General features: G+C 40.3%; 1 protein-coding gene across 1 annotated transcript in view; it reads right to left on the bottom strand.

Annotated features, from left to right (window-relative positions):
• MCCC2 (methylcrotonyl-CoA carboxylase subunit 2) overlaps positions 1-20,344 on the bottom strand; it is a 53,431-nt gene that overhangs the window by 6,892 nt on the left and 26,195 nt on the right. The window contains exons 7-16 of the mRNA XM_037529551.2: positions 18,775-18,888; positions 16,487-16,551; positions 12,065-12,164; positions 11,857-11,952; positions 9,486-9,558; positions 5,553-5,629; position 4,936; positions 3,232-3,297; positions 1,546-1,702; positions 343-457 (exon numbers count right to left, since the gene is read on the bottom strand). Coding sequence (XP_037385448.1) covers positions 343-457; positions 1,546-1,702; positions 3,232-3,297; position 4,936; positions 5,553-5,629; positions 9,486-9,558; positions 11,857-11,952; positions 12,065-12,164; positions 16,487-16,551; positions 18,775-18,888 — 864 coding nt within the window. The remainder of the gene's footprint in view (positions 1-342; positions 458-1,545; positions 1,703-3,231; positions 3,298-4,935; positions 4,937-5,552; positions 5,630-9,485; positions 9,559-11,856; positions 11,953-12,064; positions 12,165-16,486; positions 16,552-18,774; positions 18,889-20,344) is intronic.

The raw sequence follows: 20,344 nt of genomic DNA, 5'->3' as shown, positions 1-20,344 counted from the left end.
AAATCTCACTAACTGTACATGACTAAGAATCAAACATCTGTATGCCACTGGCACTCATAGGCTGAGTTTCTGAAGTATTTTCTTGAAAATTGTAAATTACCACAAAGAAGACACCTTAAAGGAAGTGGCTCTAAAAAAGAGAGAGAAAATGTGCAAGTCTAAATAGCTGAAACGGCTTCCAAGTTAGCATCCTCTAAATAGAGGCAGACCCTACGTGTTGAACCCCCTCCTAACACCACTCCCAAGCCTGGAACATGAGGGATACTTGGCGCTCTGTTTCCTGCCTCCAGGAGGTTCCTTGGTGCAAGCCAAATCCAGAGACGGGGAGGAGAGGGAATTTACCTGTTTCCCTTCCCTTGCTCTTTGGTCCCTTGCTACTGTGGACAGCACATTGGCTGCCTGCTCTCCTCCCATCACGGAGATCCGAGCATTTGGCCACATGTAGAGAAATCTTGGGCTGGGGGAAGAATGATTAAATTAGTTCACTGTGCAATATAGATATTCCTAGAGGCTCATGTTTATCTTTTAAATTAGTGGTTTTGATTGTAGCTGCATATTATAATCATCTGGGGATTACCAAAAAATACCAAAGCTTGGAACCCACCCCAGACAAATTTCCAGTCGTGGGACTGACATGTGGTAGGGTTTTTAAGTTCTCCAGGTAAGTCTGGCATCTATGTTGGTAAATTGTATTTTTCCATCTCATCTAATTTGCGGGGTATAAAAGTATTCATAATACCCTCATAATACCCTCATGTCCTGGCTTCCATTTCTGACATTGGTTATATATGCCTTCTCTCTTTAGTTTTACCAAAGGATTATCAAGTTTGGTTTCATTTTCACTCAACTCTGGGCTTCAGTGATTCTTCTTTACTTTCTTTGCTCTTCACTACATCCTGCATTCTATTTTTCTTGTGTCTAATATGCTGCCTTCTTTGAACTTCTTGAGCTGGTTGCTTGGCTGGCTGATTTTCAGACTTAACTTCTATTCTATTCTATTCTATTTAAGTTTATACGCTTCTCTCAAAGCAAGACTAGCCACATTGTACGTGCTAGGATTGGTAGTATTTTCAGTATCAGCTATCTCAAAATATTTCTGATTCTCATTGGAATTTCTTCCCTTTAGCATTAAATTTAACTTCACCACTCCTAATAATACAAATTATGGTATAATTGATCAAGATTTGTGAATACCGGGCCTCCCTGGTGGCACAGGCTGTTGAGCACAGCACTGTGAAGCTGTCCACAGCCTCTGCAGTGCCGGTTCGATCCTGGGCGGCCTGGGAGATACCCATATGGTGCGGCAGACCTCTCCTGTCTTGCCCACTACTCCCCTCAGCAGTGTATTTCACTCTGTTCTGTTCCCTGCTGTGTCTTTGGTGAATCCTCTCACCCTCCCGCACATGTGGCCTGTACCCCGGTTCTTGTTGGAAAAAAAAAGATTTGTGAATACCATTCTATATTCAAGTAAATCTGAAATAAACTGATGATTATAATTATACTTGACATATGATTCTCTCAAAGAAAATCATGACAACCACGTACCTATAGGCTCTACCACACATCCCATAGTTGCCTGCCCCATAGGACCCCCCAATGATGACAGTTATCTTGGGCACGTTGGCACAGGCTACTGCAGCCACCATCTTGGCTCCATCCTTGGCAATTCCTTCAGCTTCATACTCTCTACCAACCATAAATCCTGAGAGAAAGAACAAGAACAGTGTCTATGGGTGATGGGATTCATGTGCAGAAGTCAGTTCCAACAAGGTATTAGAAGGACCACTCTTCAAATCCTCACTGCCCCTTACCCCACCCCCACTTCTCTATTCCCTGTAAGTGATTTTGTATTCAAAAAGAACACCGAGGCCATGCTGCCTGATTTTCTTCAATCCTTCCCCTTCCTCCCATAAACAAAACAAAACAGAACAATATGATCATACTTCCTTAATTCCTTTACTCTCATCTCTGTGGAAGAAACAGAATAACCCAAAGATTATCCCTGAGACCTCTTCTCTCAGTGTTCTTATCGATCTCCATGATTTTCTATGCCCTATCCATATTCTGATGATACCTACCTATTCACCTCTAGCTAACACACATTTTATCTTCTGTGCTCAAAATTTACTCACCTACCCACTATATATCTTCAAGTGAATATTGGACATGCTCCCCAAATGTAATGTTGCAAACCAAATTCAATCTCTACTCTTCTGCCCCCAAACCCAGTCAAGACAGTTAACAAAACCAAAATGTAGGAATCTCCCAAGTACAAGGTTTAACTTACTGGCAGCTAAAAAATCATGAATCATTATTAGAAAGCCTAGTGAAGCTTCAGAATCCTTCTTATCTGCTCTTTTACAAGGTTTACACATAGGATCCTCTCAGGTCACAATCTGGACATAACTCCTCTCTAAATGCATTTAACCAAATATCTCAAAGTTAGGGGTACCACCAGATGAAGATTTCTAGAAAAAAAGAACTCCAGAACCAAAAGAGACTTTCAAAATCATTTCATCTGCCATTTGAAGATTATCTATAGAACATGAAATCCAAAGAGATGTCCTTTAAGGGGAGCAAAGTACTGGGAAGGAGACACTCATCAGACAATACCCTGGAACAGTGACCAGAGGATGTGACTGGTCACTGGTCACAGGAAGTGCTGCCGTCTGGTTGTATAGGCATGCACGGGAAGGAGCAAAGGGGGCCATCTGAATGTTTGTGATGCATGTAACTCAGAAATTACCTCATACAGAACATATGGATAAACTCCACCAAATATTTAAGAGTCATAAAGCATTAACCTTTAAAGAAAGGGCCTCTCCAGTGGTGCAGTGGGTTGAGAGCAGCACTGTGAAGCTGTCTGCAGCCTCTGCAGCGTGGGTTTGATCCCGGCCAGCTAGAGAGATACCCACATGGCGCAGCAGACCTCTCCTGTCTCGGTCACTGCTCCCCTCAGCAGTGTATTTCACTAGTCTGCCTGTTCTGTTCCCTGCTCTGTCTCTGGTGAGTCCTCTCACCCTCCCGCGCCTCTGGCCTGTACCTCAGCTCTTGTATAAATAAATAAAATCTTTAAAAAAAAACAACCTTTAAAGATAGAAAGAACACATCCTATACAACTTTTCTGCCAGCATGGAAGGGTTCTATATCTGCACTGTCCAATGTATGAGCCATATTGGATAGTGTAGTTCTGGAATAAATGCAACCAAAGCAATCAAGCTATTTCCTTACCGGTAATGTTTTGAAGGAAGAGCAGAGGAATATTCCTCTGGCAGCATAACTGGACGAAGTGAGCCCCTAAAAGCAAATAAGATAAAAAATCTTTCTAAAGAAGAGTGAACAAATCTGCAATGGTCATGCATCCTACAACCCCACACCAGAGTCAAAGATAATACAGAGTGCTCTTTGCTTGGCTAGTCTGACTCATAGTAACAGTAACAGCAGGACTTGAGTGCTGACTGTATCAAGAGGACCTCTGGCTCTTCTGTACAGTGCTTTTGCACCGTCTCCTGTGTGGTCACTGGCCCACGTTGCAGGCCAACTGCTGGGTCAGTGATGAAGTCAATCACTAACATTCAAATAGCAAGCAAAACTTAAGTAATAGAAAACAGAACTGCTCGTTAAAGAGATTTCCTAAACCTTACTGGAAGAGAATTCTGTAATTCTCCTCTTAAAAAAAGAATCTAAACACTTCTTGGACATTTACATTTTGATGATGATCTGATATTCTTTCTTGCACCAAGGTGATAATAAAATAAATCCTTCTCACAACACATCCAAATAGAAAGGAGTTTGGATGAGTGCTAGACACCTTCTAACCTTGATCTTAGGAAATTACTTAATGACATAAAAATATAACTATTCCTTGTCTGATCTTTTAGAGATTATAAAGTCTTATAAACTACCTCCTTTTATATTTTACTCTCTATTTGCAGATCCCTTTAACTTCCGGAAATGCCTTGGCAAGTACAAAATCACAGTGATTGCTCGTCCTCAAATACAAGAATGAGGAAATCACATAGTCCTTTGGGGCTTACTTCAACAAATTAACTGTCAGGCTGAAGCCAACATAACTCCTCCTGGGCTTAATTGTGCCAACCAACAAATGCAACAAGATGGCGTTTGGCCTCAGTCTGACATTTGCTCTGTTGAAATATTATATATTCATTAAGTCAGTATTTCAGGAATACTTCGCATTTTAAGAAACATTCACTACATATACTATTAAAGGAAAACAAGCAAAACCTCTACGTATATGGCATCATCAATTTTGTTTAAAAAAATAGAAAAGCTAAGGAACCATAACAACCACAACCAAAATAAAACATTACTAACAGTTATTTCTGGTAAGAATGTGGGTGATTTTTCTTCTTTTTTCTTTTTTACTTACTGCTTTTTCACTTACTGCTATTCTGAATATCAAAATATAGAAACTGACTTAATTGGTAAAAACATTCCACCAAAGATGAGTTCTTCTTCCATTAGGGTATGAAAGAGCTAATTTCCTATTACCTATATTAATAAGAGACCCTTTATCTTATTTACTCTATCATTTCAAGAGGAAAAGTGGTTCTTAAGAAAATGCTTTTTCTTAAGAAAACATTATCAAGTAAGTGAATGAACTACATTTATCCAAGTTTAGGTAAATCTGAGATGATGTATAATACTGAGTACTAAGCCAAAAAGATATTTAAGAATTTGCTTTTAAAACCAGACTTTCAGGGCCTCCCCGGTGGCGCGGCGGTTGAGCGCTGGGTTGCGAAGCTGCCCGCAGCCTCTGCAGCGCCGGTTCAATCCCCGGCTGCTCCCCGGCCACTGGAGGAGGGTCCTGCATGACGCGCAGACCACTCCTGCCACCCGCTGCTCCTCTCAGCAGTGTACTTGGATCCTTCTGCCTGCTCTGCTCCCCGCTCTGGCTCTGGTGAATTCTCTCACCCTCCCGCACTTCTGACTATACCCAGTGCTTGTATAAATAAATAAAAATAAATCTTAAAACAAACAAACAAACAAATAAATAAATAAAACCAGACTTTCAGTAATTTGAAACTCATTATCTTCCCTGTTTCAAAAAGGAAAATAGAATCAAATGAAAACTATAATGGAGAAGAAGAGAAAAAACAAATCACCTCTCAGAGTCACCTGAATTCCTATGTCTGAATCCCTCAAATGCATGGAGCACTAGAGAATAAAACACTTTCAAGGGAAGAGTTCCTACAGTGTTTGAATATGTACGTGTCATACACAGCAGTTATAATTCAATTATCTTATAACAACTTTCCTAAAACAAACACCTGATTTTTAATAGTGCTCCAGATAGTTCATCATATTAACGCAAACCTCAATAAAAACTGTTTGAAACACTAACAAGCACAAACACACATGCTCACATGCACACATGCTCACATGTGCACACAGCGTTTTGGTTACTAAGGCATCTGGTTAAATATTTTAAAACTTTTATGTAATAAATTTTTATTCATTACCTGAGCTTTAAAGTTAGCTATGTTTTAAATTGAAACAGAAATTTTTGAAACATTTTTAATAGCACTTACCTTCTTTGAAGATTCAGAAAAGAGAACTCCATTATTTCCAATGATACCTACTGGATATCCAAATATTCTAGCAAATCCTTAAAGGAAAATTTTTAAAAAAGATTTAATTATTTCAGAAGATTTGATTCACAAAACAGAGACACTTAAACATTCTTTAAATTCAAATCAAAGTTTAAAATGTGGAGAGAGGCCTCCCTGGTGGCGCAAGGGATTAAGACACAACCTGTGAAGCTGTCTGCCGCCACTGCAGCACAAGTTCAATCCCTGGCCAGGGAGATACCCACATGGTGCAGCAGACCTCTCCTGACTCACCCACTGCTCCCCTCAGCAGTGTATTTCAGTCAATCCGCCTGTTCTGTTCCCCACTCTGTCTCTGGTTAATCCTCTCACCCCTCACCACTTCTGGACTGTATCCCAGTTCTTGCATGCATAAATAAACCTTTAAAAATAAATTAATTAATTAATAATAAAAATAAAAAATAAAATGTGGAGATTTTGTCTATGGTAGAGAACCACTCATGTCACAGTCTGAGTCTTTGAAAGAGTTGTGTTATATGTGAAATTGTCCAGCTAGTTGGTTTGGTTAAATGACTTAGTGTATTCATTCATTTTAACATATATCTGTGTGCCCACTGTACACCAGACCAAGGAGATCCTGAAGTCTAAGAGATCACAGATGCAGAGCCCTGTAATGGACAACAATCAGAGCTGAGGCCAGTTGCAGGTGACTAACTTGCCTAAAAATGCCTATGGTAATGACAGGTCCTTGAAATAAAAGGGATGAACTCAACACAGACCAATTTTTTTTTTTTATTTTATTTTTTTTTTTGTGGGACCCTCGGCGGCGCCAGGGAACAAACCGGCGCTGCAGAGGCTACGGGCAGCCTCAACCGCTGCACCACCAGGGAAGGCCCAACACAGGCCAATTTTTAATAAAAGCAGGAACAAAATCAAGCCTAGTAGTAACCAAGAAAGAAACCAGTTGGGTCTCAAGGAAGAATTAATCACTCCATTTTCATTCTCTCGGTCTTCATATTTTTTTCTTTCTCCTTTCCCTAAGTTTCATTATATCTCACCACTTCCATCACCACCCTCAGCACTCCCCATACACACAGACACACAGGTGAAATAAGAAAAAAGGGCAATGGGCTGTTTGTTCTTTGGCAAAGCAGACACTCCAGGTGACTTCAGGAGGCTAATTACTTTGGATGCCTGAAGAAATTCCCTAGAGACCTTCCCAGAGTGATTTTCAACAAACGTACTTATGACAATAGCATCTTTGGAACCCAAGAGTCAATAAACTTTGCTTATTAAAGTGGGTCAAAGAAAACTGCTTCCCACTTTCCTGCAACAAGGCCCTGTCTTCAAGGACAAGCTGGACAGGCATAGCCTATGTGGTGACTGACAGGCAGCAAGTAATCAAAAGTTGTTTTAAAAAAAATGGATAAGAGAGAATGTCAACCTACAATTAGCCAGAACACTAAATTCTTCACTCTGGCCTTCTCTTACTTTGTTATTATTTTCTAAACGGCTAATTTAGGGTGATAAAGTGAAACAATGACTTGACAGTCACCTAGATTTTTCTTGGTCTTTCAGACCTAAAATGCCAGCCCACACCTTTGCTGCATCTCCCAAATGGTCTAGCAAGGCAATCTGCATCCCAACCCACCACAAGGAACTGGGAATCCAGCCAATGTCCTCGCCCTCTTCATTCCCCCTCACCCTCTCCTTCCCCTCTTCTTTTCATTCCTCTTCCCTTTCCCCAACCTAACTTGTATTCCAGGACAATTAAGAAGAGACAGAGGAAAGGAGATCTACCCCTGGTATTCTAGGAGACAAAGATGCTGTTAGGGGGAAAAGGATGTCCTAAAGCTAATTCCATACAGGCTTTGTGGACTTCACCCCCATCCCAGGCCAAAGCCAAAGACACTGGAAATTCCAAATCCCATCACCACCAAAGAGAAGATGGCTGGGACCTGAGGGTGGGGTTAAGCAGCCAGGATGATATAAAGCCAGACATGTGGGCTTTTGGGGGGGGGTCCCCCATTTTGGCTCTCCACCAGCTCGCAGCATCAGGCCAGCTCTGAGAGTGCCTTTGGGTTTCCAGGTCGTGGGATCGGGTAGGACGCATTAAAGACTTTATTTCTCTATTTTCTCCCTGAGTTGTACATTTTCCTTATTTCCTTTTCCCTTGTAAATAAACCTTTTATTAACCTTTTGTGTGTGCCTGTAGTGGAGTATTCATAAGTCCCTTTTAAGCGCGCGGGTGAGGACCCACAGCCAGGCAACCCGTTCAATAGGGGCTGCCCTATAACAATGCCACAAGTCTTTTAGCATGTATATGTAACAGGGTGGTCCCCAGGAAAGGGGGAAGTTCCAGGTTCCCTGCCACACCCAAGGGAGGGAGGAGCTGAGCAGGGAGAGAAGAAGCTGCAGAAGAGACTGAGGAAGGAAGCAGGATGGAGCCAGGAGACCTGAAGGAGGCGCATGGAGCCTAGAGACACATGAAGAAACTGCGCTTGTCTTTTGGTGGTGGACTGGGTGACACAGATGTGGGTGAGACCCATGGGGAGGTGACAATGGCAGCTTTTATCTTGATGTTGATTTTGCTCTTTTCCTTCCGGGCTTGTCTGGTTGTTTCTGACCCTTTTCTGTGGGTCCCCACTGGAAGATGCTTTAGACTTGTGGCAGGCTTTGGGGCCTTGCTCTGGGCCATTCCCATTTGGATGGACTCTTACCCACGAGGGGAAGGGTAACTTTGGGTGCTTCATTTAGAAACTAGACTCTTTGCCTTTCCTGTATTGTTTCCTAGTTTTATTAAAGTTCTTTCCCATTAAAGTCTCATATGTTTTGTATTGATGCGGCGGATGGCAGAACCCTACATAGAATAGGCAGGTTTGCGGGGTTTGGACTACCCTTCTCCCTGCCCTATAACATATGGAGCAAATACATAAAAATAAATACTGAGGACAGCCCCATCCATCTTTGAGAAAGAAGCAGAAAAAGCTTTTACTTGTTTTAAGCTGCTACACAATGAGGGTTACATCCTCAACTACTGGGTGACAAATCCTGTCTATATATCAAACAAAAAGCTCTTAATCACTTAAACACCTCAAACAAAAACATAAATTCCAGTAGCAGAGTGAACCCTCTCTCACCCATAAATCAAGACCAAGTGTTGTGACTTATCCTGAAGTCTCAATGTGCACTGGCAATTTGGATGTCTGCAGCTAGTTTTTTCTCCTCTGATATGTTGTATTCATATTAACAACTACATGTTCCAGCCTTTGCAAGACCAAATAAAATTCACAAATTTTATGAGATTAGCATGAGCCTAGCGTCTATCTTTCAAATCCTTTTCTCCAAAGGTCTATAAAGTTAACACTTTAGATGAATGAATTAACTTTTATAAACAGCCTAATCTGATTCCTCGGACTTGGTATTCCATATTCTCTGCCTGGTATTTGCACGACATTAGGTCTGCCTTGAGGCTGTGAGAAGGGTTAATTCACTCTGCTTCCTTCTGGGAAAGTGAATCATCACAGAAAACTTCTAAGTCTCATTGGAGACGAAAGAACAAAGGAGACAGTGTGAAATTTTCAAAGTAATTAGCATTATCTAGAGAAACAGAGGGAACTACAAATACTTCTGCTAATTCTACTACAGTTAAGAATCTTTTTATAGCTAAAGCCACAAAGTCAAGGACAAGGGCCTATATCACAGCAAACAGTCATCATCATTTCAAATTCTCTGGATTCATGAGGCCATTCAACTACAAATGATCTTTACAAAACAGCTCCTTTTGAATACTGACTCACACATTTGTGCTGTTCTAAATAACAAAGCTTATGCCAAGAGTATCAAAGCCTTAAGAGACCACTTATTTTCAAAGCAACAGAAATCAGTCATATTTTCAATACTTCATCTTTATACCTGTAACTATTGTGTCTCCATACAAGGCTTTGAATTCACTGAATCTGCTTCCATCCACAATTCTAGCAATGACCTAAGAAGAAAAATAACAATGTTCCTGAGAAATCATACAACAAAAGAATTTTTGCATTAAGGTTATATATAAGGCAAACAAACTCATGGTGATATTGTTGTTTCCACAAAATTTCCCCTACACAGAAATTCTTCTCACTAGAATTTCACTTTACATGCAAAGCAATGGCCTGAAGTCATTGTGGGCTCTGATTTTATACTTTACTACAAAATCAACAGCATCATGTTGCAGACAAGAGAAGCAGAAGAGACTTCGTGGCTGGTGGCTAGACTGAGAGCTGCTGGGGCTGCTGAAATATATGGGGGAAGGCTCAAGGATTTAATCAAAAAGTCACTTAACTCCTCTGAGGGTCAGTTCTCACTCTGCAAAGATGAGACAATGTTGTGAAAATGTGAGGAACTAGTAGGGAAGGAACCTAAGAAAATAATTCTGAGATGAAGAATCAGCACTGACTCCCCGCTCTGCCACCGCAAAGTAGACTCATAGGCTGGTACTTAAAATCTCTAAGCCTCAATTTCCATGTAGATTTAGGGAAAAAAAAAAAACAACACGATTATACTTGAAAGGTCAATGCAGGGGACAGGAATGCAAAAGCCCACCAGGAAGCCCACTTGGGGGCAGGAATGCGGAAGCCTGCCTAGAAAAATCAGACAATGAGCCTCTCCCCGCCCTACATATCTTTTCGGGCCCTACAAACTTTTTCCCTCCGTACAAATCCAGTTTCCTACCTGATCTCTCCTCACCCTATAAAAGCCTGCCTCCCCCTGGCAACGTGTATGACTTCACCGTGAATTCCACCCAGGGGCGCAATAAATTTTCCCTGCCTTTGAGAAACTTGGCCTGGTTCTTCTTTACCACTCCGAACCTTTCAATACTTTACAAAAGTGCTGAACCTAGTCTAACATGTTGCAAGCACTATTACAGGAATTAGAATCTAGCCAAGGTAAGTGTTGCATGAAAAATATTTAAAGAATAGGGGACTGCTTATAATTCAAGCAGGAAAAGAAGAATTTGAAAATATGTGTATGTTTGTACTATCATAACTACATAAAAACGTATACATACACAAGGTACCAAAACATCAAATTAGTAGCTGCTTTGTCAGGTGGTAAGATTAAAAACAACGTTATTTTTGCCTGTATTTTCTACATTTTTCACATCTGTACATATTAACTTTATAGTCAAGGGAGAAAATAACTTAAAATATTAAAGCTTCTCGCATAGAATCTGATCTTAAGATAATATCCTAATTTAAAAATTATTGTGCTCAATATGGATACTGAACAAAATGAAAGACTACATGCAAGAGCTAAAAATTGCCAATCTAGACTACATAAGACTGTTAACAATCTGTATTCAGAGTAAAGTCTCTAACTGTAATCAAAAATCTACTCTTTGCTACTGTCATATTGATCTAAAGGGTATTTTTTTCCAACAACTAATAGACATTTCACACATTTCCCAGAATTAGAATGCTGAAAAGAAATAGCTGAAAATTGTGAAGTTGCCAAATGTGTCCTTCCTAATGTCAACAGGGATATGGAGTACTATTTAGAACAAGCCAAGTTTTGTCATTGTGCAATGAAAGGGTCTCCCTTTTTATTCATTCATTCATTCATTCATTCATTCATTCATTTTTGCAGAATTTACTGTACACCAGGGATACTGTTAGGGGAAAAAGATGTCCTAAAGCTAATTCCATACAGGCTTTGAGGACTCCACCCCCCACCCCAGGCCAAAGCCAAAGACACTGGAAATTCCAAATCCCATCACCACCAAAGGGAAGGTGGCTGGGACCTGAGGGTGGGGTTAAGCAGCCATGTTGGTATAAAGCCAGACACGTGGGCTTTGGAGGGGTCCCCCATTTTGACTCTCCGCCAGCTCACAGCTTCCAGCCAGCTCAGAGAGTGCTTTTTGGGTCTCCAGGTCGGCAGATAGGGTAGGACGCATTAAAGACTTTATTTCCCTATTTTCTCCCTGAGTTGTACATTTCCTTAATTCCCTTTCCCTTGTAAATAAACCTTTTATTAACCTTTTGTGTGTGCCTGTAGTGGAGTATTAATAAGTCCCTTGTAAGGGCGGGGGTGAGGACCCACAGCCAGGCAACCCGTTTTATATCGGGGTTGCCCTATAACAACACCTGCACTATGGAAAGATATCTTTCCCTTACATCTTTACTGAGATCCACAACATGACACATCTAGGCAGGACACATCTAAACAGACTTTAGCTTTGAAGATGGATGGATATAAAGGGACTGACAGCTGGATTAACAGCTCTTGGTTCCACTTTACATACCTCTCGGACATCAAAGGTCCTTTTAAGGTTCACACCAACTATTCCATACAATTCATCAGCAGGAAATAAAGGTTCTTCAGAAGGCTCAATGGTTACCTGCAGAAATATAGAAAAATCATTTTAACCAGTTTAAAGACATAATTTCGAGGCAATGTAAGTCAAGATGCTTTTCAGTAAGATAAAAGATAAAGGATCATATCCTACTCACATCCAACTTCTTCTGGTAATTTAGGTTCCTCACAATCTTCCTAGTTAAGTGAAGGGCATGATTATCATCCAATGCATAGTAGTCCGTTACCCCAGATTTTCTACAGAGTAAAGCAAAAGTAAAACAAAATAAGTGCAAAACACTTCAGTAAACATATAATTTACTCCTTTTAATGTCCCTGATAAAACAAGGGCAATTGTTTGTTTTTTTACAAACTGGAGAAAGGGAGGTACATAAAATTAACACCAGTGGTTCCTAAGATGCCACATCTTCTATCTCTCAATTTTGACCTAAGAGACCACAGGGCCTTGCCAATGAAGACTTCTATATAATGCTCATCCCAATTACCTCAAGCAAAATTGTATACGATAAGATTCAACCACAGACAACATACTTTTATGATGAGGTTGGTATAACGAAAAAAGTGTTTGTACCTAACACAGCTCCTAATGAAGATATCATCTATGACCTCCCATTTCTGAGTGACTACTGAGACCCCGCCTTACATCCCAAGAATAAGCTGTCATAGGTAACATACACAAAGGCTTGAAGACACTGTCCTTTAGATCATGCATATAAGTGAGTATTGACAAAATGGTTCTGTGATGAGTGCCATGGAAGTTCCTATCCAATTATAAGTTGGGTGTGCATGAAGCATGGGCTTGCTCTGGTTATTAGTTCTGTTCTGACTAGATGGTTTACTCATGAACTATGACTTTCTAATAAAATATTCAAAAACTGTAAAGTTGGGTAAGAATATGTACTTGAAATTCATTTTATGAGTAAGGACTGTGCTGATGTCATTTAAATTTTGATGTCTTTTCTACTAGGGACATGCAGCATTACTCTCTTACCTGGCCACTTATTGAGTATTGCAGGTAGAAAGCAGAATGGACATTTCAATCTAGAGAATGACGATGTGGACAGAATAGCCTGAGTGGGGTCTAGACAAAGTGGGCCAACCCCTTGGGAGACAATCCATAGAATTGGGTTCTCATGGTGGTTTCAAGCCAGTCTCCACCTGTGACCTGGGTATTCCTAAATAAGAGCAAAACCTTATTTACCCCTTGTTACAGTTCTCCAATGCTGGGCAGATGGTAGACTCTTCAGCTTCTTTGATTTAATATATTTTGCAACTGACCATCTTTAATGCTTGACACATAATACCAGCTAGAATCACTGACTTCGAGCTACACTGTAGTAATTCAGTGAGCAAACAGAAGCAGAAGGAATTGCTTCCAAATCCATAAATATATAAAATAAAATGCTTTCTTTTAAAAATTGCCCAGTATTTTACCGAAACAGCAGGAAAAGGAAACTTTTGATGATCCACCATATTATGTAAGTCTGTGTCAAATTAACTCCCAAGGATGACTAATCAAAGAGGTATAAATATGTACTTTTAAAGACAGACAGAACCCAAAGCAATTTGTGATAATAAATTTTATGACATGGTTCCAAAAAAAAAAAAAAAAAAAAACAAAAAACTGAAGCAATTACCACCTAATTATTTCTCCATGATTTTAAATAGGTTATTATTAATAACAACAGCTAGTGGTAATAGAATGCTTAGTATGCACCCGACACTGTGCTCAATCCAAGGTAAGAACTACTCGTGTCTTCATTCTACATAGAGGGAAACGAGGCTGGGGCGGTTAAGTAAATTATCTGGACACCAAGGTAATAAGTGAAGCAAATGTAAGATTAATTCCAGAACCTACATGTCTAACTTGATATACAGCCTTCAACTTTTATGGACACCAGATTACTTACTTTAAACTGTCAAAAGTTTAAAAAAAAAAAAAAAGGCTCCGCAGATACTACCATCACCTTCCTCTGGTTAAGAAGCTACAAACAATGGTGGCCCACTTTGTCTAGACCCCAGTCAGGCTACTCGATCCGCATCCTCATTCTCTAGATCGTATCATGCATTCTGCCGTCTACCAGTAACAGCTGGTAAGTGGCCAGGTAAGAGAGTCACGCATACAGTTGTGTTCACCAGACAAATAAGTATTCTGTGCAAATTCAAATTTCCTCTGTAAGCCTTTTTCTGGCTTCTTCAACCCCACTCCAGGCATTTCCTTCCCTGTTCCTTCTTTACCTTCCAGCTGTAAACTGGATACAGATGAGCACATTTACTTTTTAATTGTTTTTAGTTCATTCATGTATTTCTTTTATCTGCCTAATTATGTTCCTGCAGACCTAAAATTCTTCCATGCTACTCCTAACACCTAGAACAATCAATCTGTCCATAATAAGTGCTCACAGAGAAAGACCTGGATGCAAAACAGGCAAAGGTAACTCCCTTAACTGAGTCTTTCTTCAAAAGGCACCACAGTGCCTGACAGGAGAGTAGAGATGTTAATCTACCTTCCTTCTCCCACCTATTGGACTGCTCCCATAACTGCTTGTCTCCCTGTTTTGTGGTTTGGGAGAGCAATGAAGGGTTTACAGCACCTGCCGGGCCCTGAGATCCACTTGCCATTGATGCCCAGGCTCTTCCCTATCTACATTCACCCAGAGGTAAGCTTGATTACGCTCACAGTTTTAAATTCTATCTCTATACTAGTAATTGCCAAATAAAGATCTCTTGCACTGATCTGGCTCCAGTTTCTTATCGTTAACTGAATACTCAAATCTGTAATTTATCAGGTCAAAAAATACTCCATCCCTCTGCCCCATCTCTAAAGTGGGTTCCCCTCCCCTCCCTTCTTCCTGGTCTCAGGAAATGAAATTATTTCAAGTCATCATCTTTGTCACCTCCCTTATGTGAAATTCAACAACTTTCTCAATTCCACCTCTAAAATAGAGCTCAAATCTGTTCACTCCCTACTGTTTCCACCACCATAACCAGCTAAACTACCCAAATCTCTCACCTGTGATACTGACATAGTCACCCAACTGGTCTCGCATTTTGTCTCTTGCCAACACTCCAAGCATCCTTCGTTTAGCATAGCATAGAGCTTTTTAAATGAAGTATCTGATAACAGTACATCCCTGCTTAGAATCTTCAGTGGTTTCCTAATTGCTCTCTGACAAAGGAATCTTTAATGACCAGCTATGTTCATAGCAACAACAAACATAATAGTGGCAGTTAACATTTATAAGTACTTATTTAAAGCAGATATTGTTGTACATGTATCATCTCATTAAATCCTTATGAGAGGGCCTCCCCGGTGGCGCAGTGGTTGAGCGCTGGGTTGCGAAGCTGCCCGCGGCCTCTGCAGCACCAGTTCGATCCCCGGCTGCTCCCCGGCCCCCGGAGGAGGGTCCCACATGGCACGCAGACCTCTCCTGCCGCCCGCTGCTCCCCTCAGCAGTGTACTTCGGTCCTTCTGCCTGCTCTGCTCCCCACTCTGCCTCTGGTGAATTCTCTCACCCTCCGGCGCTTCTGACTGTACCCAGTGCTTGTATAAACAGAACAAACAAATAAATAAATAAATAACATGCCTCTATTAAAAAAAATAAATAAATAAATAAATCCTTATGAGATTTTGTGAGGTAGATGGTCTTTTTCTGCCTAGTGTCTGACCTGAAGAATTGCTCTGCTAAGCCCTCACACAAGCACGTGCCCTGGAGAGCAGCTGTAGTCACAAGCAGATGTTGACTTCTCCAACGCATCTGTGATCAACAGCCTCCCCCGTCTCCCAGTGTCTGTATGGCTTATGTGTCCCTTAATAAGAACCCTGTGGGACTTGCAAAAACACTGCTCTTTTCATCTGAGGCTAACGGTTCCTGCCTTAGCACTCTACCCGTAGGTCCTCATAAGGACATGTGCCCCAGCTCCTGTCTCTCTGTCTACACTTTGCCTTGACTTCTCCATGTGACCCCTGGAGGCATGCCATATATTTCCTCCAGGACCTATGAGCAAACTTCTTTTATTTCAATTTCTTTTGTGATCTGTTGAACCATAACTCACATCAGCAGCCTGTACTACACCTGACAAATGTTAATTCAACAAAGTCATAACATTTGCACACCACTGGGTTCCATCCATCTTCTGTAGGCTTTCTTTATAGGCCTTATCATAAATTCACATGTCTAACATTGTTTGGTAATTATTTATTTATTGCCTACCTCCCAAACTAGACAGTAGGCTCCTTGAAGTCAAAGGTAATGTCTATCTAATTATCCTGAATACCCAGAACTGTGACTGGCAAATAATAGGTTTTTGATGGATATCTGTTAAATAAACAAGAAAACTGAGTCTCTCCAGCCCTCTAGGCTATAATAAAAAAGGTGACTTTCTAACTTGGAAATGTAACTTTACAGTACAAAGGGTTGAAGCCTAAAACAATCGATGGAGAACAAATAAACTGCTGTTTGATCTGTCAAGTTTAATGCTTGGAAAAATGAATTTAAAATTCTTTTGAACAAAAACAATCAATCAATTCTGGAAGGAAACAACCCGTTCTCTTTCACCTGCAATGAAGATCAGCACCTCCGAGGTCCTCAGCTGACACTTCTTCTCCAGTTGCTGCTTTGACCTGCAAGGAAGATAAAAGCTGAAGGTGAGATTTGTTCAAGACACACAAATGCCTACTGAGCACACACATCTAACCCGACTAACCTCCCACTCCTTCTTCCATGGGGCTAAACAACACTGTATTTTCTCTTCTCACCGACCAGCAAGCTAGGGAACAGTATCTCCAGTCCACAAAAGAAAAATCGGGGGGCCTCCCCGGTGGCGCAGCAGTTAAGCGCTGGGTTGCGAAGTTGCCTGCAGCCTCTGCAGCATCGATTCGATCCCCAGCCACTGGCGAGGGTCCCACATGGTGCACAGACCTCTCCTGCCATGCCCACTGCTCCCCTCAGCAGTGTACTTCGGTCCTTCTGCCTGTTCTGCTCCCCGCTCTGGCTCTGGTGAATTCTCTCACCCTCCCAGACTTCTGACTGTATCCAGTGCTTGTATAAATTAAATAAATAAATAAATAAATAAATAAATAAATAAATCTTTGGCAGGGGGCGCAGAAAATTCAGAACTCCAGTCCTGAGCAAGTACAGGAACCTGGTTTGAATGCAGGCATTTATGGCTGAAAACCCTCTCTCTTTCCCCTATATTAGGCTGCCTCCACACACATGCCTCTGTGATTACACGTGCTGTTTCCACTGCCGGGCCCCTTCTCCCTCTCACCCATTTGATGAACGCCTACTTATCCTTCAGGTCCCACCTCAGGTCACCTACTCTATGTGACTTTCCCTGACCCACCCATGCCTTCTCATTATGAATACACCCACCATGTCAACACAGCAGTGCCTGCTCATCTGTGATCCAGCAGTATCCCACTTATGCCTCCAGCCGGGCACCTGCCAGACTGTATTGCAATAATTTGCATCTATCTGTTATCTCCTTTAACCTCTATTCCTTTATGGTAGGAATTGTGATTTATCCATCTTTGAACAATCAATAAATGTACTGAAGGCCTTTATTTTGCCTATGCTGATAAATTTCAGTTACAATCACAAAATCTTAAAGGTATAATATCTGTAAAATAGGGAAGGGGGGAATCTCCAAGATTACTTACATCAAAGACTCAGTAGAGTATGATCAAAAAGAAAGAATTCAATTAATAAATAAGGATGACTTAATTATAGTCTGTGAAATTCTAACAGGAAAAAGAATGAAAAATCATTTAGTGCTAAATGCCAAATGGCTAACTTGGGAATTACTTATTGACTCCTACTTCTATGGGTTGGCTAATTTGTTTCTTTTTCCTCAAATAGGGAATGCTTTTTTAAGAATAATGAATATTAATCTAAAAATACAGCATAGAAAGGACTTATTACTCACTAAATCAAAAGCTCTGTCTTAAATAAAATATTATTCCACAGGGAGAGGTGATTAAAAATTTCACCTCCAATTATTCCACCCCCCAGTACTAAACTCTTGGCTCTCATCTTACAAAAAAGTTCAATATAAAATAACATTCAGTCCGACAATAGCAAATTACAAGAAGTGTCTGGATATTTAAGTTGTGAAAGGGAGTAAACAACAGATATACTATGTTTATTTCAGTCAACACCTATAATATGTTTCATGCTGTGATAAGTACAAAGATGATAAAAGTCATAGAGAACATAAAAGCAACTCACTCTACTAAATAACAAGTTCAGAAAATAAACAAAAGACAGGAGGAGAACAAAAGCCCTTTCAAAAATTTGTGTTATTACTACGCATTTTTTTCAAACACCTTAAGCTACTGAAAACTATAGCAACTCAACCCCACATTACGTGTGAAAGCTACAAAGCCTTGTCTCAACTTTCAGTAAACAAGCATCAAAATTTAGAATTCTCAAACAGATGAGGCTGTTACTGCTTCTTTTTAATCTACCCGTACACAAGGTCTTTTAATGGTAGACTACTGAACAAGGTTAAGTGTATAGGAGTGGATCAGAAAAATGCTATACACACACATTCACACACACACAGTGGAATACTACTCAGTTATAAAAAGGATGAGCTCCTGCCATTTGCCACAACATGGAATGACCTAAAAAAGACAATGCTAAGTGAAATTAAGTTAGAAGGAAAAAGACAAATGACAGACGGTCTCATTTATATGTTGAACATAGACCATAGACTTAAAATGGTAAATTATGTCATGTATATTTTGGCACAATACTTTAAGAACAATTGAAAAATGGTTAGGAAGGTAAATTTTGTATATATGTATTTTATTTCAATCAATCAATCAAGACTATGCTCTTACCAATGGGGGCCCTGCCAAGAAAATGGTGCCCTGTTTGCGCACAATGATGTTTTCATCAGCCATTGCAGGCACGTAAGCACCTCCTGCTGTACAGGAGCCCATGACCACAGCTATCTGGAACACAAGCACACAACACAGCCATTAGGTACAGTTCAGTGAATAACACAACTTTTGGGCCCCACAAAGTTTCAGTACCAAGGGTATTATTAGCAGGTCCCCAGACATCATTTTTAAAATGGAGGCCTCTAAACATTTTATTATTTTCTTCTCTCAAAGCATTTTGAAGGGCTTATGTCACACTTTTTTTTTTTTTTAATAATTTTTTTTTTTAAATAGAGGCATGCTTTATTTATTTGTTTGCTGGTTTGTTTGTTTGTTTGTTTATACATGCACTGGGTACAGTCAGAAGCGCGGAGGGTGAGAGAATTCACCAGAGTCAGAGCGGGGAGCAGAGCAGGCAGAAGGACCGAAGTACACTGCTGAGGGAGCAGCGGCGGCAGGAGAGGTCTGCGCGCCATGTGGGACCCTCCTCTGGTGGCCGGGAGCAGCCGGGGATCGAACCGGCGCCGCAGAGGCCGCGGGCAGCTTCGCAACCCAGCGCTCAGCCGCTGCGCCACCGGGGAGGCCCATTATGTCACACTTTTACAAGGTTTAAAGACAATCTCTGTCAGAGATAAGAGTAGCCAGATAGACCGCTAGCCTGAAGAACTAAAGGAGAGAAAAAAATACCCATGGTTTAGTAAAACTATGTTAAAGGGATAACTTTTAAATTTAACAATAATAAAAAGCTCTCTAAATAACTGCCACTTACCTCAGGGATACTGAACTGAACTAACTCTCCAAATGAGTTCTGTTAATACTTTGTGTTACCTTGAATATGCTCACGAACAATAAAGCTAACATAAACACCACAATTAAAAATCTTGCTGGAAAAAAGTCAATTGCAAATTATTTTTCTACTTCTGTGTTTGAAATTTTCCATAATAAAAAAAAAAATTTTTTATATTCTTGCTTAGAGATTAGTATGACACAAAGTATAAATATGGGTTTGGCTGATTAACCTGAGATAGGAATAAATAATATCACAAAGACAAATAAGAGAACTATGTAATGACATGTTTTTAAGTATATGAAAACAATTTCTGCAACTAATTCCAATATTTTATCAGTTTCTTAGTCACAGAAATGTCTCTTTTGAAATGCAAAAAGTCATACTACCATTAATCCAAAAATGAAAGGCAGTATATAGTAATATTTTTCTATTTAATGATAATTACAAAGGACATTTCCCTAACTACTTCACTTATGTTATTAAAAATGGCTACGACAGTTATCTGCCAATATTTCATAGAAGTATTTAGCACTTAACTGCTTTTGCCTATCAATCACCCAAAAGTTTGCTTGAAGATACCTATGATATAGAACCTCTGCCTATGAGCACAAGGAAACATTCATTATAACAGTGTTGAAGTAGAAAACATAGGCAAATTATGCAATTAACGATATTTTGAATGGCTAAATGGTGCATGAATAAGTTTTTAAAAACCTGAGGAAAAAATAACAAATGAAA

Source organism: Talpa occidentalis, unplaced genomic scaffold, assembly GCF_014898055.3.
Source record: "Talpa occidentalis isolate TD23 unplaced genomic scaffold, MPIMG_talOcc4v2.1 talOcc4.6, whole genome shotgun sequence".
Taxonomy (NCBI): domain Eukaryota; kingdom Metazoa; phylum Chordata; class Mammalia; order Eulipotyphla; family Talpidae; genus Talpa; species Talpa occidentalis.
The sequence above is the reverse complement of the archived record's forward strand: the minus strand, read 5'-3'. Positions and strand labels throughout refer to the sequence as shown.